Source organism: Poromitra crassiceps, assembly GCF_964638095.1.
Source record: "Poromitra crassiceps genome assembly, chromosome: 8".
NCBI classification, from domain to species: domain Eukaryota; kingdom Metazoa; phylum Chordata; class Actinopteri; order Beryciformes; family Melamphaidae; genus Poromitra; species Poromitra crassiceps.
In genome coordinates this window covers 40319231-40344345 of record NC_139629.1, presented here as the reverse complement: position 1 = coordinate 40344345, position 25115 = coordinate 40319231, and the positions used below count along the sequence as shown (strand labels likewise).

Here is a 25115-nt window from a genome sequence, read left to right as displayed (position 1 = left end):
CAGAATTCTACAGAGATCTGTACTGACTGACCTGTTTGATGAGTGAGAGAATGTCCACTTGTTTCTTCAAGGTGCAGCCTGGTAGAGAGACATCAAATTGCCTCAGCCACTCATCCTGACTAGGTGAAGCACTGTCCTTCACACACACAGTCCCTGAAAAACATGACCACCTTACCATCAGATTCCGTTTCAATCATTCAACTTCCAATAATGCTCAACGAGAAGCTAAACAGCCCAAAATCAGAGGTCTCAGCTCTGTCATTTACATTTTTCGATTTTTTTTTTGATTAGCCTGGATCCAGACTTTAGAATCTGCCCACTCCACATTTTGATAGGATGAACTCTGTTGGGGGGTGCATAGTGCAGAGCGAATTGGAGAGCTCTGTGGCGTATCATTCAGATCCAACCTCCGACCGATTGCATCGCTATTCACGCCAGTGACCTCCAGCCAAATATTGATTTTTAGTAGCCTGCTTGGGCATGGGCAGTAATAAAAAAGTACCTATATTTGGTTTGTTTGTTTATGAAATGATAGGAGAGAATGATGCTGAAAAACATCTTCCTCTTTGCGATCAAGCATTTAGACTAATTATATAGGAACCTCGATGCAGCCTTATTCTGTGAACGCAAATGTCCAATCACAGAATAGACCAAAATGCATGGCTTTCACTAGAGTTACAGAGCACAACATCAGTTTGACCATGTTGTTTATGTTCCCCCCAAAAACTACAGCTCCCAGCTCCCAAAATCATAAGCCATTTTTGTCAGGAAAGTTTAAGGAGATTTCCATAACAAAAACTAAGAATATGGCGAAACACTGTTCAAATTAACACTGGTGCCGCAGGACGCAGGTACCTGATTGGTCGGGACTTTTCCCAGGCCCGGCCACCCTGGACATGCCAGGGTTGGGGGGGAAGGTCACCTCATAGGAAACCGGCATCCTTATGTTCAGCAGCTGGGCCATGGCCACCATCACATGGTTCAGATTCTGGACAAAAATCACAAGAGTTTTTCCTCAACTTTGCATGAAGATAAAGAAGGTGAAATAGGGGCGCAGCAGTGATGGACGGGGTCGTACCTTGGCTGCTGCAGAGGACAGTGTGAAGGTAACCGCCACCTCGTTGCTTTTGGCCTTGTCCCAGTGGTTGGATGTGGAAACGACCTTGTCATCAGCTGCATCAAACGGTTTGTTCTCTGGAAATGCTAAACGTGATGAGAAAATATGCATTCATCCATTTTGACAGTTTGCATCTCAACTGGCGGGTGGCATTTATCTCTCAATAGAATGTGACTCATTTCTCCAAAGCATGCTGATCAATATACGAGAGAGGTTAGCTTATTTTTGTGACAATCACATTTAGACCGTTGCGGGGTTTGTACCTGGGATGGCAGTGCGAGGTATGAGAGGGATGATGGGGGATATTGCTCTCTCGGTCTCCTCCTCTTTGGGCTCCCGCAGGCGAGGGAAACGCGGCGTTTCGTCGCCTACGTTACTCTCGGGAGAGGATGCTGGGATGATGCTTTCTGGAGCGTCCTCGTCATCACTCTCCATCCTGTGACAGAGATATGTCCTAAGCTTACAGCCAACTCAGCGATATTAACTCCATGCATTTGGATTCACACAGGATTTCAGATGAGACTTTAGATTATACCTGATGTCCTCATTCTGGTTATGTGGTGGGGTGGGGAGGGCTGCTAGAATGTCCACACTCTTCACCTCCTCTGTCACAGAATCTAGAGAGAAAGTATATCTCACATTAATCTTAGACTAAATAAACAAAGACAACATTGATCTAGGCTAAATCACTCATTGCTTACCCATAGGTTCCTCTGTCCCTTTCTGGCCCTCAGACAGCTCCTCCACAGCAGTCACCCCATTCAGCAGCTTGTGCTGTACTGAAGGTGGAGGTGTGGGGGGCAGGGAGGACGGGGGTGTTGGTGGGTTGCTGAGGTTACTCTGTAGAGACATAAGTCATTATCAGAAAACGCCTTTGTTCTTCTTCAGGTACCATCAGCCAAATGCTTCAGACCGCCAAAGGCAATTATAGAGAGGTAAAGTGACCGCCTACTTCCTGCTTCAGCACTGTACCAGAGATTTTCATCCGCCATTTATTTTCCCATACGGATTTCGTAAAATGCTTATAAAAATTTTAAGTTTTACTGGTTCAAACCAAACGGTACAGATATATTTAGAAACAGGAGAGATCGCATAACATTTCACTGGGACCAAAACGTAAAACAAATGCGGGTTTAAAGAAAATATTTTTTCTACGTTTTTTTAAGTTTTGGTCCGAGTGAAATGTTCTATGGTCTCTCCCGATTATAGCGTTAGCTGAACCGTTTGGTTCTACGAAGTAAAACTATTTTATAAGCATTTTACGGAATGTCTATGGGAAAATAAATGGCGGATGAAAATCTCTGCTACAGTGCTGAAGCAGGAAGTGACGTTCCACTTTGCCTCTCTATTGACATGCTGCAGTTTAGTGCTACCTTGGTGAGCAGCTGAGAGTAATAGTCCGGGATGTTGTCCAGCACGGCATTTCCAAAGGAGCCCTTGAGCTGGGCCTTGCCATTGGCTGGGCTGCTTCCAAAAGGGGCAAAGAGGTCCAGACTGGCAGTGATGGAAGGTTCCATCAGGGGCAGCAGAGAAAGGCCCTGGATAAATGGTAATAAGGGTAAATGACCAGTCTAAATCAGCGGTTACCCAACCTTTTGCGACTCGTGAACTTGAAAATCGGAAAAAAATGTTTGCGGCCCACATCTGACCGCAAACAGTACGGAGGCCAAATAATGCGTTCTCAGAGCACTTTTGATAAAAGCAGCTGTCCATCAGCACCACACAGAAATCAGAAACTAAAAGTGAGGGGCCATCTGTAATCGTCTAATTATCAAATAATTGATTACAAATTAAACATTATCATTTAACAATGGAGAAATGCATTCTCATAATAATAATAATAAAGATCATAATCTATTGCAAATGATTTGGTGGCCCACTGGCAATACCTTCGCACCAGCCCACTGGTTGGGAATGGCTGGTCTAAATTACAATTGTTAACAGTCAAACACCAACGGCCAAATCAATTAACAAATACATTTCTTCTCTTCTGACCTGTTTCAGTTGTTTCATCAGCGCTTCAGCACTTTTTCCAACATCTTCCTTCTTGTTCTTCTTACGAGAGGTAGGCCCTCGTTCTCCAGTTGTCTTATTAGTGCGCTTGGCCTTTACTACAGGAGCCTTCTTTGTGATGCTCTGTAGATCCTGTAACAGTCAACGTGGCATGTTAGGGTTTCTACGGGAAACCTTTCGCCACCAACAACAGTATGTTGAGAGCAAATTGCACAAACTTATGGAAGAAAAACGTACCTCCATATTGCGTGGGGTCCCCTGAAGCTTTTGCTCCAGCATGGCCAATTTGCTGTTGATGTGGCCATTGATCTCATTGTGGATGCCTTCAGAAGGCCTCTGAGCAGCAAGCTGCAGGTTCTTGGTTCTCAGGAGTTTCTGGAGTAGTTGCTGTCCAGTCTCAGATCTGGCGCCTTGAGCAACAGGGTCTCCTGCCATGTTTCCAGAATTGAGAAAGCTAGCGTTGTTTCCAGAATTAACTGGCTCACCAGTGACTTCTCGCTTTATAGCCCCAGAATGAGCCTCTCCTCCCCCACCGTCACACTGGATTTCCCGTGGCTCCTGTTTGATGTTCTGTAGTGTCATCTTGCACAGTTCCCCTTCTCTAGAAGCAGACTGTATGTGAGGAGCATGGCCCTCTATACCATGTTGTTGTAGATGAGCATTCCCACCTTTCTGCGGCCCATTAGGAGTGATTGGGGCTGTTTGAGATGCTTCACTGCCAGAATTGTGAGGTTCTGATTTCATTCCTGGGTAATCCAGTGGACTCTTGGCCCCAGGTGACCTGAGTGGAGATGCCTTGAAATGGCTGTATGGACTCCCCCTTCCAGCGCCACCATCAACTACAGAGGGTGAAGAGACATGGGTTGAATAAGGCGTACCTGGCGTGGCTGGGCTCATGCCAGAATCATGTCTCTGGATTGAGGGACCTCTTGGAGAGCCTGCATGGGATGGAGAGCCCTGCAAGCGGGCTGCTGCAGCTGCCATGAGGGCTTGTTGTTGGTTTTGGTTGGGAGTGGATGGACGCATCCCCATTGCCTGGGTCATGACATGACGTTGTGGATCTCCAGGAGAGTTGGCCAGGGGCTGACGTGGAGACATGGGCCTAACCATACGCCCCTGGTCCATGGGTGAACGAGCCAACGGCACCTGGCCTCTCATCATCTGCTGTTGCTGCATTAGCTGCCCTACTTGTGGCTGCTGTTGGAGCCCGGGGAGCAGCATGCCCTGCTGCATCTGAGGAGCAAGTCCAGGTTGTTGGCCCAACATGTTGGACTGTTGGGAGGTGGCCACTGCTCCTGCTTTCCCCATGGCTCCATATGGCATCTGCTGGCCTTCCATCCCTTGCATCCGCTGGCCAGCCTGTGGCACCTGTCCTGGTGGCATGTGAGGCCTCAACTGGCCCGCCTGGCCTTGGCCCATAGACATCCGCAGCATCTGACCCTGTTGGAGCTGCCGCTGGGCAATCATGGCCTGGATGTGCTGGATCTGCTGGTTTGGGGGAAGATTGCGGAGCTGAGGGTTCTGGGCAATAATAGCCTGGATGTTGATGGGGGTGCGGATCGGTCCAGGTGGAACCCCGGGCCTTTGTGCCATCATCCCTTGCTGCTGCTGCTGCTGGGCTCTCATCATGCCCATCATGGCCTGTTGTTTCTGCTGCTGAGCCATGAGGGCTTGCTGCTGTGGACTAGGATGAGCCAGGACACCAGACTGCGGCTGGCTAGGGTGGTTCTGGCCCATGATGTGCTGCTGGATGCTGGGATCTTGTGAGTGCTGCATGACATTCTGAACAGCTTGCTGCTGCTGCTGTTGTTGCTGCTGCTGCTGTGGTAAGAAATCCATCTGCTGCACTTCCTCCTTTACTGTGACCAAAGCTGGCTTGTCAGCATGGAGGGAGGCCTGCCTCTGGAGAGAGAGTTGGAGTTGTTGTTGCTGCTGCTGCTGTTGCTGCACTTGACACATGACAGTCTGCTGGTTTCCAACCAAACCTGTTTGTTGCTGAGGTACAGACTGAGGATTTGGTTGTGGTTGCTGGGCCATATAAACCTGATTTTGATGCTGCTGCTGTTGTTGTTGTTGTTGCCGCTGTTGTTGTCCTACATCAGTTTGTTGATCTGCAGGACCTGGTTGGGCCATTTGATTGGGAGTGGAAGGCCCACTCCGCTGTGGTGGTGTTCTTGGATCAGGACTGATAATCCCACCCTCTTTGGGGCCGGTGTTCTGGCTGTCCGGTGGAAATCCCTGCTGCAAGCCCTCAGTACCTCCCTGTGGTTGGGGCGTGATACTTCCTGTTGATGGAGAGGAACCCATCTGTGGGGTGGAAGGTTGCGAGAGCCCTCCTTCCCCCTGGCTGGATTGATTGATTAAGCTTTGTGTTGGTTGTCTTTGCTGTGCCATCTGCTGCTGCTGCTGCTGCTGAAGGTGGGCTAGATTCTTGGCAGCATTCTGCTGCTGCTGAGACAAAAGCATACGCTGGGCCAGAATGTTTTGTTGTTGTGGAGTCAACTGGGCCTGGGGAACCCTGAGGCCAGGATGACCTGGAGATCCAACCATTCCCTGCTGCTGACCCATCATTACCTGAGGCCTCTGCTGCTGCTGCTGCTGGGGTGGCCCGACAGGCTGGCCTCCCATAAGGTTCTGTGGTGGCGGAGCCACAGGCTGGCCTCCAGCCATTCCTTGGGGAACCTGCATCATGCTCTGCTGATTGGCCTGGTTAGCCAGCATTCCCTGTTGAGTGTTTGGTTGTTGTTGTTGGGCCATAAGAGGGTTCCCGATCATACCAGGCTGTGGCATCATACCAGACTGTTGGCTTGGGTGTGGCATCTGCTGCTGCCCCATCATCTGCTGCTGCTGCTGGAGTTTTGCCATCTGCATCCTATGTTGAAGTTGTCTTTCTTGGAGAAGTCTGGGATCTGCACCTTGCATTCCAGGCCCCTGTGGGAAGAACCCCGCAGGAGCTCCAGGAGGACCAGGGGCCCTGGCTCCAAGAGCTCCAGGGAGCTGGGGTTGGGCTCCTCCCATAAAGGGCTGCCCTTGGGGCATTCTGACAGGCATTCCACCTTGAGAAATCATCCCAGGGTGTTGGCCCATCATTGGAGTGCCCTGTTGGCCCATCACCATCTGGCTGGGAATCTTGGAGATCATGTGAGGGGCTCCCTGGTTGGAATGCCCTGGGGTCAGAAGACCCGAGCCTTGCTGCTGGTGCTGCTGCTGCTTGTTTTTGTACTCTGCGATAAGATTGGTGTGCTCCTTCTGCTGCTTCCGTACCTAGAACACAACAGATATGAACAGATATGAATAGGAATATCAAGGAGCCATGTGCCGTTGATAGGGGACAAGTGCGGTTGGGAAAGTACCGGTACATTTTTGAAGTTCTCCCTATCTGAATCTTCAAAATCTCCATACCTGGTCAAGCTGTTTCTGGATCTTGCTCTGCTCTTCTGTAACCAACTTGAGTTTCTCTGCATCTGCCTCAGCAAACTCCCTGCCAGCCTTCTTAGCAGTGCGCTGCTTGGCACACAGTGCCTTGCGAGACTTGCGGTGAGCTCCAATTTGTTCTTCTAAGATCTTTAATTGCATCTGGAGTAACTGCTGGGTGTGGAGAAGCCATTCCTCATACTGGTGCTGTTCTGCATCATCTGCAACAGAAGACAGCAATGTTTGAGTTGAGACATCCATATGAGGGAAAGCAATTTAACATTATCAAATTATTACACGATTTCATAACAAGAGACAGCGTTAGTTGAACATACTGATGATTCCTTGCACAAACTGGGGAGGATTAGGTCTTGTTTGGACTGGGTCACTGGTCTCTCCCTCCTAAAGCACAAAAATAATATATATTAAAACTGATTGACAAAGACAACTGACTTGAAGTTAAATTAAACAAACCATTTTCATTTTCACTGAAATGCAGGAAAGCATACCTTTGATGGTCCAGATGTTAGCGGAGCCTGTTCTGTGCCTGGAGCAGAGGCCAGCCTCTGTGCAAGCAGAGAAACTTGTTGCCTGGAGAGAAAGCAAAGCACATTATTTTGTAGCAATTCCTGTCTTTTCATAATCTGTGAAGATTTTCAAAATTGTCTAGTATATCATAGGCTCAAGTCATTGTTCTAGCCCATTGTTGTAGCCCAGAAATTTCCAACATTAAGTCACATGTACTACTCGCAGGTAAATGATGGAACATAACATAAAAAGTACCTGTTGATGCCGGGCGGGACACCCATTGGGTCCTGTGCCAACACTCTCTTGATACCTTTGAGTGCCACCATCTTTGCTTTGGCAATGGGGTCAATGATGTCATCAGTAACAAATTTGTCTAAATCTGTGACAAATGAATAAAACACATAAATAAATCTGATAGCAGTATTATGTAAAAGTATGGGGGGATCCCATACAACAAAGACAGTGACAGATAATGGTGCCTACCTTTATCAGGGAAGAAGTTGTTGGCCAGAGGTGACTGTTTGACCATCTGTGGTTGCTGCTGCTGCTGATGATTAAGACCTGGATGGATAACTCCAGGCTGCCCCATCCTCATCATGGCTTGCTGCTGAGCCATAGCCATGTGAGGGGGAGGTGCCATTCCAGCTCCCATGAGCCTCTGTTGTTGCTGCTGCTGCTGCAGCATATGTGGGGGACGGGGTACCATCCCTGGCTGACCCATCATTCCCTGGGGTGGTGGACGGTGGTGCTGGGGCAGCATTATCTGCCCAGGTGCCTGTGGGTTGGGTTGTTGACCTGGGATGCCAGGCATATGAGCTGCCATCTGTCCCTGATGGAGGGAGCTGAGCTGCTGCTGCTGCTGTTGCTGCTTCTGCAGTTCTTTCTTCTCATGCTCCAGTAGATCCTGGATTAGAAGAGGCAGCTCGCCATCTAAAGAGCTCTCCACCTTGGCTAGGTCCATGGCAGGGGAGTGCTGGCCCCCTACGTCAGGCAGCCCCAGTGGATCATCTCCCATATCTGTGTGTGGAGTAGCTGGGGGGAAGGACAAGGGATCCGCTTGGCCCGGCAGAGGGTACTGAAGCCCCCCTAACCGAACAGAGCTGAGTGAAGCCGACTGGTTTTCTGGTTGTGTTGGCTTGGCTGATGGTGTGGTACCACCAAGTAGCATGCACACAGCCTCTCCCATTTCATCTTTCACCACAGTCTGTCCTGGCTGAAGCTGATGACACAGGCCTCTATCCTCTAGTTTGATTTTTATGGCACCACCATGTTCTGATGAGGGTGGCAGCTGGGAAGCAGTGAGCCCTGCAGTAGCACGGCAGGTTGTGAGGATGTTCAGTCCTGGCTCCACCTTGAGTTTCTCTTCCACTTTAATGAGTGCAGATCTAGAGGAAGACGAAGGTGCTTCACTTTCCGCTTCAACCAACCGGAGCTGGTCCGAGAAGACATCCTTGGGGTCTCCTTGGTCCAGTTCTGGGTCAGTGTAAGCCAGCAGGTCAAACTCATCACTGTTGAGCAAGTCGTCTAGATGTGGATCATTGGTTTCCAGATTGTCCAGGTTTCCTAGGTCATCATCTCCTTTGTCAGGATCCAAGTCCAGAGCCAAATCATCCTCATCTTCCACACCTCCATCTCCAGGCACATCACCTAATCCCTCCAAATCCGGCTCTGGAAGTTCCACATTGGTGTCTACTGTGGCAGCGTGTGGAACTGCAACTAGGCTAGGTTGTGGAGGCTGATGCTGCTCAGTGCTGGGAGTGTTGGGAGCGGGAGCAGCTGCGTGGGGCTGTTGTGATGCAGGGCCAGTAGACTGATGAGACATTAAGACAGATAGCCCACCCTGCTGTAAACCCAGCTGTGAGTCACTGCCACCAGATGGCGCTATGGGATGCTGCTGAACATAAGGTGCGACCATTTCCTGCTGTGGGACATACAGACGTGGTCTAGGCTGGGGCCCTCGGGGCATGAACTGGGTTCCCAGGGGTAGTCTCTGGGAGTTGTGCCTCAGCTCGATGAACTGTGGCGGGGGTCCCTGCCCCATCTGCTGCATGGCCTCTGCTCCAGGTCCTGGCATCATGGCACGAGGGTTGGCCATGTTCTGGATTGCTTGCATGTTGACAGCAGGGTTGAGATGGTGTCGTGCAGCCAAAGCCTCCATGCCGGGCTGGGGAAACCTCCGTGGACCCGGAGCCTGGCCCTGCCACTGAGGAGGGAATGGTGGACGGGCGTACATGCCCTGAGGTCTGGTGGTCCCTGGTGCCCTGAAGGACAAACGCATACAAGAACAATAATCATGATCGATGAAAGCAGAGTTGAGTATAACATTTTAATAGATGGGTTGGGTCTAAGGCTACGTTCACACAGCCATCCTTAGTGCTTGAATCTGACTTGATGCTCACATCTGATTTTTTGTGTGGCTGTTCACACAGACTTTTTAAAAGTGGCCCATATCCAACTCCAGTGTGAACAGATCAAGGACATGAAGTGACCCGCATGCGCAGAAGAACAACAATAACGTCACACGCAGCGCACTGCTGTTCTACGTAAACCCGGAAGAAGACAGCAGTAAACATGGCGGTAGCTGACGATGTTGTTTCATCTGTTGTTCACGGTTTAATTTCAATGCCCGCGTGTTGGTCCTCCCCCTCCCTCCTGCGCAGAATAGTGACGAATGTCGCTCTGGAATGACGTAAAAGTCCCATTGAAGTGGTGGACGCTGCCAGGAAATTTGTGGATATTGAAGATATTTCGGGAGATGACTTGACGAAAATGCTGAATGAAGCGTTCGCTTCGCCCTAGACGACTGGTCTGGGCCACAGTATGGATATTGGGGTGAATGGGCGCATTTTGGGTGGACACTTTTTATTGATATTGTATTTGCGCTATAGTTTTAGCAATACAGTAGGTGGCGGTAATGCACCATTTAAGGATGCCAACTGCCATAAAACTCAACAGAAGAAGAAGAAGTAGTCACATTGAAGCATTAAGTCAGATATGGGCCAGATGTCTGTTCACACCGGAGTCACTTTCAAAAACATCAGATTCGAATCTGATGTTTTACCACATTTGAAAGTAGCCCAGGTCGTCTTTAAAAAAGTAACTTTCAATGTGACTTGTACTGTTCACACAGTCATGAAAAAGATGGATCTGAGTCACTTAGGGGGGAAAAGATTAGATTCAAGCACTAAGGATGGCTGTGTGAACGTAGCCTAAATGTAGTTCTCAGATCCAGGTTCCAGGTGTATTGCAATTTAGAAATTGTTCATATTTGGATATGACATACAGACACTTGCCCATATATAATTGAGCAATAAGACCAGATGCTGAATTTTCCTTATATTTATTTACATTATTCTAATTATCGGGGCAATTCCCAGTTGTTGGGGGGGGCACCAAATGTACCGTAAATGGACTGCACCAAAGACTGGAGATGAGTGCGGCAGACACTGAAAAGTCGTCATTCTAACATTAGAGTGTTTACCTTAGTGCACTGGGGTCCATGATGGCAGGTGTTCCTGGAGGTGGTGGGCGAAGGAGCTTGTCCTCCATTCCACCAGTAGCTGTGGGCATCTTACCTGCCAAAGCAGCCTGAGCTCCAGCAGTAGCAACACGATCCTACAGGAAGAGTAGCATTTGTAAACCAAAGATAAACAGCAGCGTGAACCAAGGTTAATGTACAGTTTCCCCTGTATTTGTGATTACGGTAGTTAGTTGTACTTTATTGTCCACAAGGGAAATTCACTTTGTTCAAGTCAGTACAAGGAAAACAATACAAGACACTGTATAAAAAAGTGGATAGAATCGCACCATACAAAAAAAACACATTAAGGGGACATTCAAACCCAAAAGCGTTTTTGGAGCTGCCAGCGTCTTTCTGCAATTCATTCTCTATGTAAGGACGCGCTAGGCGTGCTCCTCTTTTAATGAACGCACCTGGCGTTTCAGCGCTGGTGGCGTCTGTTGTTTTTGGAGGAGTGCTGTGGGCGTTTTAAAGCTGAGAAAAGTTGAACATTAGAGGAAAAGCGCCCTGATCGTCTTTTTCACTCCTCCTACCTTTTCTCCTCCCGAGGGATTTTCAACCTCGGCTGCTGCCAGAATTGGCAATAATCTGGCTTTCATGTTGACAGTGAACAACATCAAACAGACAAAACCAGCTGGCTACCATCCTTGTGGTCGTTGTGTTCTGATCTGTACTGCGCGCGACTACAGGAGGAAACAAACTGGGTGGCACTACAGGGCCAGGGGGGAGGTCACAGGGAGGTCAAACAGTCAGCGGAACTGGTAGGAATGCATGGACACTCCTGCAACTACATTGGTGTTTTTAAAGTTTCATAAAATACTGCTTAATATGTACCTGTGGATAAGGTGGCGGTGCTCTGTGGGCCTTGTCTTGTTGAAAGGCTCCCATCTCTCCTCCAGGCCAGCCGGGGGCAGCACTGACAGCAGCAGCAGCCTCCTTCTCTTGTCTCATGGAGTTCCTCTGCATTTGTTGCCGTATTAAGAACTCCCTCAGCCTCTGGCGCTGCAGACGAAAAGAGGCACCGTTTAGTAGCTCACCTTGCAGCTCGTAAAGGATGATTATTCACTCACGTGCAGTATAAATACCTGTCTGTGCTTCTCCAACTCTGTGGGGCTGAGACCCACTAGCGCAGGATCCAGCAGTGGTGAAATTTCAGGCATTTCCTGGGTGCTTGGCATAGCTGGCTGATGAGGTGTCTCTGGAGGGCGCCCGGCTGTGGGATCTTGACATCCAGTAGGAGGTGGCACCCTGGAATTGAAGTTGTCTGCCCCCATAGTCTGCTGAGCGTGTATCTGAGGTTGCTGCATCTGAGCCTGAGCCATCTGAGCCTGATGTGGGGTCATTTGATAGCCGCCAGTGCTGGCACTGCGGCTGAAAGGAGGAGGTGCTGAAGGTTTCCCAGAGAGAGGATCCCCCATAGGATTGGAGGTGGGAGGGGGTGGCTGGTGTGGATGAGGTGAGCTTTTGTAATTTGGGGTTCCCTCTGGGGCAACAGAGGTAGGGCGAGGGGGCTTGTGGAGAGCAGCAAAAGGGTCTCTAGACTGTGGCCTTGAGGGTGGTTGAGAGTAAAGGTCCGGAGACTGAAAACGAGGGGTAGCGGGAGAGTGGACTGAGAACGCGTCATTGGAGAGGCCTCCAGGAGTGAGGGGGGACTGAGCGCTGCCATGGGACTGGGGGCTGGAGGGCACCCTGGGGATGGGTTCCTGTTGGGATATAGGGTGTCTCTGGGGAACAGGGGAGCAGCTGTCTCCTGACTGCGGTCTGGGAGTGAGGGGTGGCTGGCCGTAGGGATCAGAGTAAGGGGTGGAGGGAGACTGCCTGTAGCCTTCAGAAGGATGGCTGGGCGAAGCTCCGGGATGAAGTGCCCCACCCTCCCCTTGGTGCATCCGTGGCGTCATGGGTGCCTTGAACAAACCATCTCCAGTCTCCATCATCCCAGCAGGGGAGCCGGTGGCAAGGTCAGGTCGTCCAACTGAAGAGGAGCGGGGAGAAGGTGCACTCATATCAGCCCTGTACTGCCCCATGCTCACGGGTGAAGAGGCCACTGCAGAAGGGGATGTGGATGAACCGTATTCCGGCCGCCCCATCCCTTGCTGGCTTCTGAAAGGGTCTCCATAGTGGGTCGTGTGGGGTGGGGAGAAGAGCGGTGACTCCCCAGGCCCAGCACCTCTTGAACGAGGGCTTTCTGGGTGTCCTAGGGACTCCTGAGAGCCTTGCTGTGATTGCGGAAGGTGACCCTGTTGCTGCTGCTGCAGCTGTGATCTGAAGTAGGGGTCAACCTGCTGGGCCCGTCGGGGGGTTCCAGGGGTCCCTGGTTGCATGTCGAATGGGCCGAGGCTGGCCGGCCGTCCCTGAGGAGGACCCTGTGGGCCGGAAGCGGGATAACCTGAGGAGGAGGCCTGTAAGGGGCTGGCCCCAGCCTGCGAGAAGGGTGTGTTGGGGTGGGAGTGATGGTGGGGGGACTGAGGAGGCAGCTTGGCCAAGGGATCTGTCCGGATTTCAGCTGACCCCGGGGTCTTGACAGGTCCATCCGGGAAAAAGGCAGAGGATGATCCTGAATCGGGAGGGTAGGGGAATGGGCTTTCTGCAGAGCTGGGCTGGGAAGAGGTGGAGACAGAGCCTGAGGGTGGAGGGATCTGGAGGTGTAGACTGGGCCGTTCAGTCTTCACACGCCCTGCCCCTGGCTCTGTCTTGATGGGCCTGCACACCTGACTCTCTGCCTGCTGTGAGAGGAACAGAGGGGTGTACAAAGGACAAATTAACAGGTTGCACAAAGACGATCGATGCTACGATTTTGGTCGATAAATCGTTTTTGTTCATCTTCATAATAAAGGTTGATGCTTAAACTCACCTTCTGTGCCTTGTTGATCCGCTGAGCTGCTCGGTTATCTTTGGCCTTTTGCTAAAGAGAGAAATCAGACATTGGAACAAGTATTAAAAAACTATGACAAGAATATTTCACTTGAATGTCACATTCCACACAAAAAAATTGTTTTGTTCAATGGCTGATATATATATAGATAGATAGATTGATAGATAGATAGATAGATAGATAGATAGATCACAGTTCATACCACACTTTTATTATGGTGTTACTCTCAATACCCTTGACTCAAAAAATTTAATCCAAATCACCCAATGACCAATCACCCTGGTCATCACCTGCTCAGCCTGCTGCCCTCGGGCAGGAGGTACAGGAGCATCAAGAGTCGCACAAACAGACGAAAAAACAGCTTTTTCCCATGGGCCGTCCAGACTCTAAACAATCACAGCAGCAGCCGTTAATTCTCTGCTAGTGCAATACATGAACTTGTGCAATACAATATATCAATGTGCAATATTCTTTTACTACCTCAGCAGTATTTTATTAGTATTTTATTATTGTTTTGTCCCTGCTTTTTGTGCCCCCCGTCTAGGTGTCAAGTGTCCTTATCTGTTCTTAATGTTGTTGTTGTTTTTTTCTTAAATGTTTTTTAATTATTTACGTCTGATTTTAATGCACTGTCAGCTGAAGCACTCTTAATTTCGTTGTATGGGGAACTGTGCAATGACAATAAAGGCTATTATATTCTATTCTATTCAACTGTAAACTGTATGTGAGCGACTGAGAAGTTGCAATGATATAGCAACATTCAGGTAGCAGTAGAGCTGTCGAAAATAATCGATTCAGAGATGCATCGCGATGCTTAATAGGACGATTCTGAATCGATTAACAAATATCAAAAATCGATTATTAAAAAAAAAAAAAAAAAAAAAAAAATTTAATAATCAAATAAAATAGAATGTAAGTACATGCAGTTGTTTATTTTAATTATGGATCATAATACAATGCAATTCCAAATGCACTTTTATTTTAAAAGTAGCCACACAGTGAGAAAAAAGAAAGTGAGAAAAAATAAATCATGTATTGCGGAAAAAGTGATGCCTCGATTTAAGATGCATCGTATAATCGAATCGAATCGAATCGTTGACTTGTATAATCGAATCGTATCGAATCGTGAGATCAGTGAAGATGCACAGCTCTAGGTAGCAGTGTGTTCTGTTCAATTTGCCGTACAACAGAAGCTGTTTCCAGTCATCAGTGTCCAAAACCGTTGCCACACACAGTTGAGTTAAAAGAAACGGGGGTGAAGTTAAAATGAATCTTTCAATTGCTATAAGACATTTCTCTTATCAAGTGACAGAACAACTCACCAGAAAAGGAACCTTGTCAGCTGCTGATACCTTCCTCCAGATCTTCATGATCTGTTTACACCGACTAGCCCAGTCTGTGATGGGAGCAACAGAGATCATCTATGATGTCTATTCATGATATAAACCTAGACTGTGAAAAAGAATGACAATATGGAAGAACTTTAATACGTACATATCGGAATATCAATTCCTCCACACTCACCTGGATAGTCCTGCCTGAGCGTGGGAAAGTTGGTGTTGGCGTAGAGCACAGGGGAAATGGTGGAGAGTTCTGCCAGCTCCTCGTCTTTCTCCCATCGCTGAAGACTGCGCTGGTTGTAGGACAGCCCGTCGCCCTCTGCTTCAGTGGGGGTAGGCGGGGTGGAAGGGGTTGCTGGGGTAGTGGGAGTGGCCCAGGGGCTCTCCTCTCCCGCGTCCGGACTGAACAGCCCTCCCCGGTCCCTAGAAACACACCCGATTGGAGGGTATTTAATGGGCTCGGTATTGTCAAGGATGTCACAATACAATTTGGTTTTAATACTGTGGGTTACAAGATGATGCTTCACTCAGTATTAACATCATGTACGGTATTTCTGACAAAAATTTGCATGGAATAGAATACATACAACTCAGCATATAGACTCAGAGTAAGTAGAGAGACTATATAGAGCAATGTTTCTCAAATGGGGTATGTGTATCACTAGGGGTACTTAGAGGTACTAGAGGAGAGGGGTACTTGATAGAAAAGGGAAAGTGGACAAACGAAATAAGACTTGGGGCAATGTAGTATCGGTCCTACCGCATGTCAAAAAATGGCGACTGTGAGAGGCCAGGGAAGCCATCCATCATTCCAGCTGAGGGCAGGGACCCTGAAATAGATTTTCCATGTTGGAGTCACAAGCCAAACTGCTGAAGCAGAACCAGTAATTAGACTGTACAAAAGTCAATTCTACAAACTTGTTTTTCCCCTCACAATCGGATCGTGTGTAGGCATCCCCTGGTAGACATACCTGAGAGGAGAGGTCTCTGTGGCAGAGCACTGCGGTTGAGCTCTCCCTTACTGCCCTCCAGGATGGGCCTCATGCCCCCCAAAGAAGAACTCTCTGACACGCCCAGAACCTTGCGGAAGAACTGCTCAGAGTCCTGACTCTCCACCCCTTGTGGAAGACCTGGAACATACATGCATGTCAAGTAGGAACATCTGAGATCACATCATTCCCTGGTCACATAATATCCTCAGAAAGCATCGCATCAGCAAACTACCTTCACTTTTCTCTGCATCAGAGCCATGAGCATCAGTTGAAGCCTGGTCCTTCAGAGATGAGGATGGTGCAGAAACTCCTAAAGAAACATGACATTTTAAACCAACCCACTAACCTCCAAGGACCAAATTATTAGAACACTGATCACTGTGACCAGTAGTGTTTTCAAAACAGACACTCACCTGCACCTTCTCCCTGAGGCGCATCAGCCACCTCCTGCTTGATGGACAGAGGGGCTTCTACTACTCCATCCTTGGCATCAGCTGAGGACAGAAACGCAACAGTCACACACTCGCTACTAGGGCTGGGTTAAAAAAAAATCGATATATCGATATTGAATCGATATTCATGTGAAGGAACAAGTATCGATACATAAATCCCAGTATCGATCTTTTAAAATGCATTTTACAAACAAACAAACAATTATTATTTTTATTTTTTTTATAAACATAGGCTATAATAATATAGGCTGTGTGTGGTAGTTAAAACATAGTTTCAAGTTGACTTTTATTTATGTTTGTAGTTGAAACAAAAACATAAATACTGTAGGCTACATGTGCATTGTGCATGCACCATGAGCCAGATGTACAGACCTCAAATCTGTTTGCACTATAATGTTTGTGAACTGGAAATGTTCATGAGCTGGATTTTATTTTATTTTATTTAGAAAGCATTTAGCCTTTATGAAACACTGTTTACAACATGCTGCTGTTCAATGATTCTGTTGTATAGTGGAAATCTAAATTTGTTTGGCTTCTCACAGAAGACTGTAAAGAAAGAGACAGAAGACTGTAAAGAAAGATAAGATGTTGAATGACTATGTTGGTCATGTTTAAATAAAAAAGAATTACATCATGTAACTGTTTGGTTTATGGTCAATTCTTAATGTAAATATTAATATTTTTTAATAATGCACCAGGTTAGAGGGTTCCTTGTACAATTTACAGCATTAGTTCTTTGAGAATCTTTTCCATTATCAAAGCAAAACTGGTATTGTAACTAAAATATCGATATTGTATCGTATCGGAAATCGTATCGACTTGGGACCTTGTGTATCGGAATCGTATCGGGAAGTCAGTGGCGATACCCAGCCCTACTCGCTACCGACCATTTCCACACAGTGTAACAAAACATTTATGAGAGGCTGCATCGGTCTTACCCTCCGGCGCAGAAGTTCTGATCCCCGACAGTGCTGGTAGTGTGGGTCGGACAGGACACAGTCCTGGCCTCTGCACTGGTGCCACCAAGACAGCTTTCTTACTCAAGTCCATCAGTGTCTTTCCGAAGAAAGCCTCCTGCAGCGAGTTACAAACATTTCAGATATCAAAGTTATATTTATTATGGTTTCAGGTTAACAAACTGTCCTTAAATATATAAAGAAAAGATGATATTCACTAGAAATAAATATTGTAGTAATAGTGCCACGTGTGTGACACTTCTGATTGATGAGAATTATATGTCACACATACACCTCGCACTACCCTTTTAACTGTCTGCTTGTCTGTCTATTGCTCACACAGTACAGAGAGACCACACACCTGGAGATAAGCTGGAAACATGTCTGTCTATTGCTCACACAGTACAGAGAGACCACACACCTGGAGATAAGCTGGAAACATGTCCTCCAGTTTACTCTTCTTCCTGCCCCGCCTTTTCTTGGCCTGTTCCTCACCCTCTGCTGGTTTGGGATCCATGATGTTGTCCGTGTCAGGGTGGGGTCCTAGAGAAAAGACATACATGTCAAACTTGGCTTCTCAAAGTGAAGACATTCACATGAAACAAAGCAACCAAATTCTGAGGTCACGCTGCCACTAGGGATGGCAGGGTTAAAGACTGACCCATAGAGACACTGCATGAAATAGGCCACGCCTATCACGGGGGAAAAGCTCCGTTAATTTCCACACACCAGCGTCATTTTCCTTGAATTAAACATAGCTAAAAGCTGTTGTGTGGTGGGCTGCGCAGATAACAAATGTAAAAAATCGCCAGTTAAAGTTTTTTTGTACTCCTGAGCAAAACAAGGAAGCCATTGAGAATTGGCGAGAAGAAAAATGTGGATCTAGCTGTCAAGAAGTAAGTTGGAGTGTTCATCTTCCGTATATACGATCATTTTGTGCAACACGCAACCATGCACGTGACATAGGAGAACGGCAGGATTGGAGGGGGGGTTTCCGTTTTCCCCCCGTCTTGGGCGTGGCTTCTAAATGATGACGCGCTCCGCAGTGTCTCTATAGCAAGAATGTCCCAGGTTCAATCCCAGCAATAGCAAAATATGTCCTATCAGAATGTCCTCGAGCAAAGGTATTCCGCACTGCTGTTGGCCATTTGGGGCGTCATTTTTTCCTGGTGCCCCCCTCGTCCCAAGAAAAACACACCAAAAAAAGGGAGTGATTTGTAGGCTCTGGAAACTCCAACAGAGTAAGAGCTCTTCCCGCTGTACAATCTTTGGTTGCTGCGTAATCTTTGGTTTTGGAATCCGCGGCAGAGTGAGAGGTCTGTCTGCTCTCCGCTCCTGTTCTGTGAGATCTTTGGCTGCTCTCTTCCCTCAGTCCAGCTGCGTCGCATGTCGTTTTAAACAGGAGATCCACAACTTTATAAGGGGGCACCGTGGCCAGTTCAAAAATGCCAAACTGGCCGCGCGGAGAGTTAATTTTAGAAGGGGCATTACCAAACTGCGGGGCATCCACCGCACTGTCTGTTTGACCGTGGTATTCCTGCTCTGGATGATGCCGGCACTTGGCGCGTGTGGTGCGTGTGTACGTCGCCGCGGCCCTGAAGGCACTGAACCCCTGTCTGTTGTCCATTCCTTGCAAGTGCCACCCGGTTCAGAGCAACTTTGAGACTCGAGGAATTGTTCTATTAAAATGTTTCAATATTGGATGAAAGTACCGGTAGATGAAAAAGTCTACTGTTGTCACTGACCTTCCTCAATGGTTCTCTCTAATGGCTGTCCATCTAGAGTAGTCTCTCCAGCCAGCTGGGCGAAAAATCCTTTCTTCATCCGTGTGTGACACTTCCTCTGTCGCACCATGAAGCCTCCAATCCCTGGTACAGTGTCAGAATGTAAAACCATATAACTGCTCAGACACACACCTTTTTGCTTGCATTATGTCAGTTGTCATTTCATTTGTCAAACTTACCAGGCCTGTAGGGTTTCCTCTTTCTTTTCTTGCTATCTTCCGTCTCCTCTGCCCCGGCTTTGAGACCATCACAGTCAGCCATGCCATCTGTGCCACCGTCTGCACCCATCTCAGCCCCACCATCTCTCTCTGGGCTCCCTGGGTTCTCCAGCTTGGGTTCACATTCCATGGGCTCCCCACAACCTGGACATACAAGACAACACTGAACTCAGCCAAAGTGCTCGTGGCTCCTAAATTACTGTTCAAACACCAATAGAGAGGCAAAGTGAACGTCAATTCTTGCTTCAGCACTGTACCAGAGATTTTCTTCCGCAATTTATTTTCCCATAGACATTCATATAAATGCTTATAAAAAGAGTTTTACTTGGTCAAACCAAACGGTTCAGCTATATTTCGAATCGGGAGAGACCACAGAACATTTCACTCTGACGAAATGAAATGTTATGCGATCTCTCCTGTTTCTAAATATATCATACCTAAATATATCTGTTTGGTTTGAACTAGTAAAAAAGTAAACTTTTTATAGGCATTTTATGAAATGTGCTCTCTATGATTGAGAACGGGGTACCGACCTTTGCCCTCCTCCCCGTCTCCGTCGACCTCCTTGAGCTCCATGCCGTCGGAGCCTCCATCACCACACAGGGTGCCCAGGCGGGAGCGCCGCTGACGTCTCTTGTGCAGGGGAGACATGGAGATGGTGCGCAGGAGGGACATGCCCGACTCAGTCAGCCACACACCCTCCAACCGGTAGAACTGAGGCTCTGGAAAGCACATGGCAATTGCAAAAAATCTTGAGTGGTCGGTAGCCATTCACACACAACAGACAACCCATGCAGAACTCAGCTGTGATACAAAACGCAAGTAGAATCGACTAACCTGGCTCTTTGATCTTTATTGAGGCCATAATGGCTGACTCCACTACTGTGAACAAAGGTCAAAAGCAGGCAAGAGAGAGAGGGGAGAGAAAACATCATGGCGTCAGTAAACACATGAATAATGCTTTGTCAACTTCTGAAACCGTTTTAACTCTTAAATTAAAAACGGAACGATGTTCTGCGACTTACCCACGGGTTTGGGAACATATGGGGTGCAGGACGTGCACGCGAAGCCCTCGTCAGAGGCTTCCTCCACCTCATCCTCTGTGTACAGACTCTCACACACAGCGTGCACCCATCTACACAAGACACGCATAGAAACACATTGACATACATACTCCTCCCCAGCTAACAAATCGCACCGCAAATCAAAGATGTTAGGGAATAATTCACGATATGAATTCGACATAAATTATCCATTCCCCCACTAGTCTTCATTAGGCTGTGATCTAATGAGCAGCCACCCCGTCGCTCGGTCTGCTTCTTGTAACGAGCGCGGGTAGGTACCCACCGATCACAGTGCTGACACTGCAGCAGCAGCTCCTCCTCCATGAAGTTCTCCCTGCACACGGGACAGGTGACCAGGCTGGCACACGGGCCGCAGTGGGTGTAGTTGTTCTGCCACTCGCAGTGGAAGCCGGGCGAGTGAGAGCCACACTGCACGCAGCACACACACCTGCAGAGAGGAGCAGCGGCGCAATCAGAATTCATATAGAAATCTTTGCACAGGTATTATTGTGTAGGATTATAAAAGGTACAGACGCGCTAATGTGAAGAGCAGGTTTTTTTGTTTGTTGCCAGAGAAACAAGAAGGCAGAGAACTGGGCCTTTGAATTGCTAATGTAGCTGAGGCACGAACATTTTACATAATATGCAAATTAGCATGGATTCATTTCCATTTGACCCCATTCAAAGCTACCAGGCTGAACGAAGCAACATGGTCCAAGAGGTTTTTTTTTTTTTTTTTTTTACCATTTGCACTTCCAGCCTCCTTTGGGTACCGTGTGCAGGGGCGGGTCCAAGCAGTACGTGTGGTAGCTGACGTCACAGTCGTCGCACAGGAGCAGACGCGACGGGTCCGAAGCCTTTCCGCACACCTCGCACACGATACACTCCAAACAGCGCCAGCCCTTACGGAGCATCATCTTGGTGATCTGATCGAAAAGAAGATTATAATGTTTAATGTATCCGAGTTGAACATAAGTTGGGAGTGAACGGCAAAAAAAATCCAGGTAAAGCGATTGTGCCTTACTTTGCTGTTCACACAGTAAGGATGGTAACACTGAGCGCACTGGGCACAGGCCAGCAACTGCCCCTCCACACCCTTTCCAAAACTGCCGCACACGACGCACATGTCCTATGGTGCAGGAGGGGATAGGAGGAAGAGAGAATGGAAACGGGAGAAAACAAAGAGGCCATTTGTGTTACAATCAAGTTACACGGTGACATCTGTGGTTCTTGCGACGGCAAATGCCACAGGGTATTTTGGAAATGTCAAAAGGAGGAGAGAGCTATAAGGAGAGCCGTACCTGCAGCAAGACAAATTTATCGGTGTTCGAGAAGAGAACCACGGTGTTCTGCATGGTGTCGTCTTCCTCCTCCTCTTCCTCCTTACTGACTCCAGTCTCTGTGGTCATGCTTAGCTGTGGACAAACAACACGCCCCAACGTCATTAACTCCGAACATGTGACGACAATAATTGCATAACACTTTAATGAAGTGAATGAGGAAAAAACAACAACATGTGAATGGAAACATGTTAATTACAGCTCACCAAGAAGGCATCGATGCAGGACGCCATGGCTTTCAGGCGTGACCTCCCACCACGACCCCTCCCTCCTCCTCCTCCACCGCCCCCTCGAGGTCGCCGTTTCCCAGGGAAACTACTGCTCCGCCCCTGAAAGCAGAGGGAAAACCATCTCACTGTCAGCTCATGTTACTGGTAGGTAGTGGTGAGAACTGACCATGACATACAATATAATCATAGTACTCTCTTGATGCATGCCCAACGCATGTCCTACCAATATTAGTGTTTCCCCTACCATTCTACAGGCCTGGCGGGCCCGCCAGGCCAACAGCGCCCCCGCCAGGCCAGAAAAAAAAATGCATTTTCCCCTCATGCTCTCCCAAAAATGTCAATAAACCTTTATGGCATAGTATTACAATACGATACTGGTGTTGACAGTAACAGAAGATGCCAAATCATTCAAAACAATAAGCATTTTGCTTTTAGGAGCATTGTGCCAGCGTGCAGCGCTGTTCCAAAACGTGTCAACGTGTGTCGTTGCCTGGGAAACGCACATCCCATAATACAACTGTTCGCATCGCATCCCATAATAGTATGATGATATTTGGGATGCGATTGCCAACATAGATGTGAACAGGTTAGAAGTTTAGCGTCGCCAGCGAGGGCCCCCACCGTTGCGGTCGGGGTACGTTTCGAAATCCCTCCAGGCCTGAAGATTTTTCTAGGGGAAACACTGAATATGGTTATGATAGATTAAGATTAATATACACACCTAACTGGTTGTGGCTGTTATTTGATTATAATCACCTGTTAATTTATTATATTTCTTGCAATTCACCTGTTATTTTCCTACCAAGATGCTTGTATGGTAAAGGTCTTCACGGGTCCAAAATGACAGACCCTAACCTTAATGGACCTGGGAAAGGTGTTCCGAGATCCGAATGGACCCGACAATTTAAAAAAAATATAGCCGAACCCTTTTTGCCCAAGATATTACAGACCCACGTGTGTTTGAGAGGAGAGAGATCCGAGACCATCTTATCTTGGGCAAAAACGGGTCGGGTATATATTTCTTCTCTATGGCTCAGACAAAACCCGCTCATTAAAATTACTGCTAAAAATGGTGGTGTACTGCGAAGTTGGATACAACATAATGATAGCCTAATAAAAGGAGCTCAAAATAACAAAATGACTTGAGTTGTGCCAGATTGTAGTTTGTCAGATGACAGTGAGACTAGAATCTAGCAGCTACAAGTGACACTATTCATTTCCTTTGAGCTTATTTTTCACCTCAGTGAAGAAGGTACTGTATACATCTTTCGCCTTTCCTCCGCTCCAACTCGCTGCCCGGCACTCCTCAACATAGGAGGCTGGTGCCATTTTGTTTTTCTGTCAACAGAATTATGGAAAAACTACTGGTCCTATTTTCATGAAGCTTCATGGAAGGGCCAAGGAAGAACCGGTTCGATTTTGGAGCAGATCCGGATCCGACTCAAGTCTCACGAATAAAAACGTGTATCCAAACGGGTTCCGGGTCGGGTCTCGAATCCTAGGGTCTGGGTAGACCCGTTAAGACCTCTACTGTGTGATGATGTAACAGAATACTACGAATAGGAAAACAGTAGCTATGATATAATGTCAGTTGGTGAAACGAGCTCACACTGCCGAATGGCGACATCGAGCACCTTGTAAATCGTGACGTTACCTGTTTGATCCGCGAGCGTCCCGGTGATCCTCTCCGCTTCGCCTTCTCTCTGTCGCACTTGAGGGGGTCAAAGGGCAGGGAGTCATCGGTCTCCGTGAGCAGGTTGTCGGCGCGCGAGCGGGCGGCGGGCTCCAGGCCCAGCTCCAGGGACAGATGAGAGTCGGGCTCTCCCGGGGAGCCCAGGAAGCCGCTGCTGCTCTCATCTCCGTGGCTCATGTTGGACATCTCATCCAGCAGCAGCAGCTCCGGCTTCACCTCGTGCTCCTGCGGCTCCTGCTTGATCTCCATCAGCTGCACCTCCCCTTTAATTTGCTCCTCGTCCTCTTCTTCGTCGTCCTCCTCGTCGTCCTCTTCCTCCTCCTCAGAGTGAGGTAGCAGCCTCCCCTCCATGTCCACAGCGGAGAGGGACTCCCGTGTGTCCACTGACAGAGGGGGGAGAGAAGAAAGAGGAGGAGGAGGAGACTCGGGGCCCTGGCAAGGACTTCTGTCCCGCTGATGACCCTTGGCCAATGCCGTGGGGACGGGTTCCATCTCTTCCACAGAGGCAGGGGGAGCCGGTGACTTTGGTGGAGCCTGATTGAATGGTTCAGAAGCAGGCGTGTCTTCAGACCTGCTTTTTAATAACTCCACTGAGGGCTTGGCTTCCTGCTTCCCCTCCTCCTCCTTCTTCTCAGGGCCCTCTGGTGACTCTGCTGTTGCTTCTACCTTGGGATTCTTAGATGGCGTCTCTGCCATGGAGTCCTGAGGAGGGCTGGCTTGGGCCAGCTGGCTGACAGCCTCTTCTGCTCTCGCTTCAAAAGCAGGTAGACAAGAGGAGCCCTGTTCTGTTGCTGCACATTCTTCTTCTGCGGTTAAGGAATGCGTGGTTATTAGTGTTATCGTTCATAAATCTATCATTAGATAAAACCATCGTATTAAAAGAAAATCAACTACTGCCGCCTTGTGTTCATTTCAAAAGGAATGTTTTATGAAAATGTGTCATCTGCATGATGTGTGCTGTGTTTACCTGTAGACTCAGGTGGAGCAGTCGGCACATCAGAGGTGGATTCTTCGGTTTTCAGCTGCGCCTCCTCCTCTATGGTGTTCTCACCAACCTCTACTGTCTCAACAGCTTCAGCATCCAGCCCTAAAGTCAAAACAGACCAATTAGCTGACATCAATACACATGGGACATACAAACACAGATCACATTCTCCTTTTACTCTGATATACATCACCAATGGCTAATTGTGTACGCTTTGTCTTGCGTCTTTGTCGTGACCCAGACTTACCCAGCTCCATAGGTGTCTCTTTGTCAGCCGCGGCCTCAGCCTGAGCCATCAACGCCTCCTCTGATTTGCCCATCTGCCCTGGTGTCACCGCTGATACGTCCGTCTGCTTTATTGTCACCTCGTCGGCATCTGTTTGGATTGTCGTCTCCACCAAATTCGTTTGGCCTTCGGCCTCCTCGGACGCCTCGCTGGTTTGCATCTCCGCCGTGTACGCTCGAGGAACAGGCTGAGCTTCCTTGCAGAGCGCGCAGACGCATTTGTCTTCCGGAGGCTCCGCCGACGAAGCGCATTCACTGTGCACCCACCTGAGAAGAAGTCGAGGAGAGATCGTCGAGGCGCGGAAAAACGTA

The 25115-nt window shown here is 48.3% G+C and overlaps 1 protein-coding gene across 1 annotated transcript in view; it reads right to left on the bottom strand.

The window, feature by feature from the left end:
• The window catches only part of kmt2d (lysine (K)-specific methyltransferase 2D), a gene marked incomplete at its 5' end in the record, with an annotated part of 51782 nt that overhangs the window by 21721 nt on the left and 4946 nt on the right, over positions 1-25115 (bottom strand). The window contains 39 exons of the mRNA XM_083641220.1: positions 32-153; positions 856-988; positions 1079-1203; positions 1381-1553; positions 1653-1734; positions 1819-1957; positions 2491-2655; positions 3113-3262; positions 3368-6394; positions 6533-6765; positions 6880-6946; positions 7054-7135; positions 7328-7451; positions 7556-9333; positions 10554-10687; positions 11427-11594; positions 11678-13315; positions 13444-13494; positions 14787-14860; positions 14989-15227; positions 15565-15634; positions 15776-15934; positions 16029-16106; positions 16210-16290; positions 17187-17322; positions 17626-17747; positions 18950-19072; positions 19168-19350; positions 19740-19928; positions 20044-20088; positions 20232-20341; positions 20554-20718; positions 21015-21196; positions 21295-21399; positions 21572-21685; positions 21817-21939; positions 23495-24333; positions 24501-24620; positions 24766-25070. Of these exons, the coding sequence (XP_083497346.1) occupies positions 32-153; positions 856-988; positions 1079-1203; positions 1381-1553; positions 1653-1734; positions 1819-1957; positions 2491-2655; positions 3113-3262; positions 3368-6394; positions 6533-6765; positions 6880-6946; positions 7054-7135; positions 7328-7451; positions 7556-9333; positions 10554-10687; positions 11427-11594; positions 11678-13315; positions 13444-13494; positions 14787-14860; positions 14989-15227; positions 15565-15634; positions 15776-15934; positions 16029-16106; positions 16210-16290; positions 17187-17322; positions 17626-17747; positions 18950-19072; positions 19168-19350; positions 19740-19928; positions 20044-20088; positions 20232-20341; positions 20554-20718; positions 21015-21196; positions 21295-21399; positions 21572-21685; positions 21817-21939; positions 23495-24333; positions 24501-24620; positions 24766-25070 (11953 nt within the window). The remainder of the gene's footprint in view (positions 1-31; positions 154-855; positions 989-1078; positions 1204-1380; positions 1554-1652; positions 1735-1818; positions 1958-2490; positions 2656-3112; positions 3263-3367; positions 6395-6532; positions 6766-6879; positions 6947-7053; positions 7136-7327; positions 7452-7555; positions 9334-10553; positions 10688-11426; positions 11595-11677; positions 13316-13443; positions 13495-14786; positions 14861-14988; positions 15228-15564; positions 15635-15775; positions 15935-16028; positions 16107-16209; positions 16291-17186; positions 17323-17625; positions 17748-18949; positions 19073-19167; positions 19351-19739; positions 19929-20043; positions 20089-20231; positions 20342-20553; positions 20719-21014; positions 21197-21294; positions 21400-21571; positions 21686-21816; positions 21940-23494; positions 24334-24500; positions 24621-24765; positions 25071-25115) is intronic.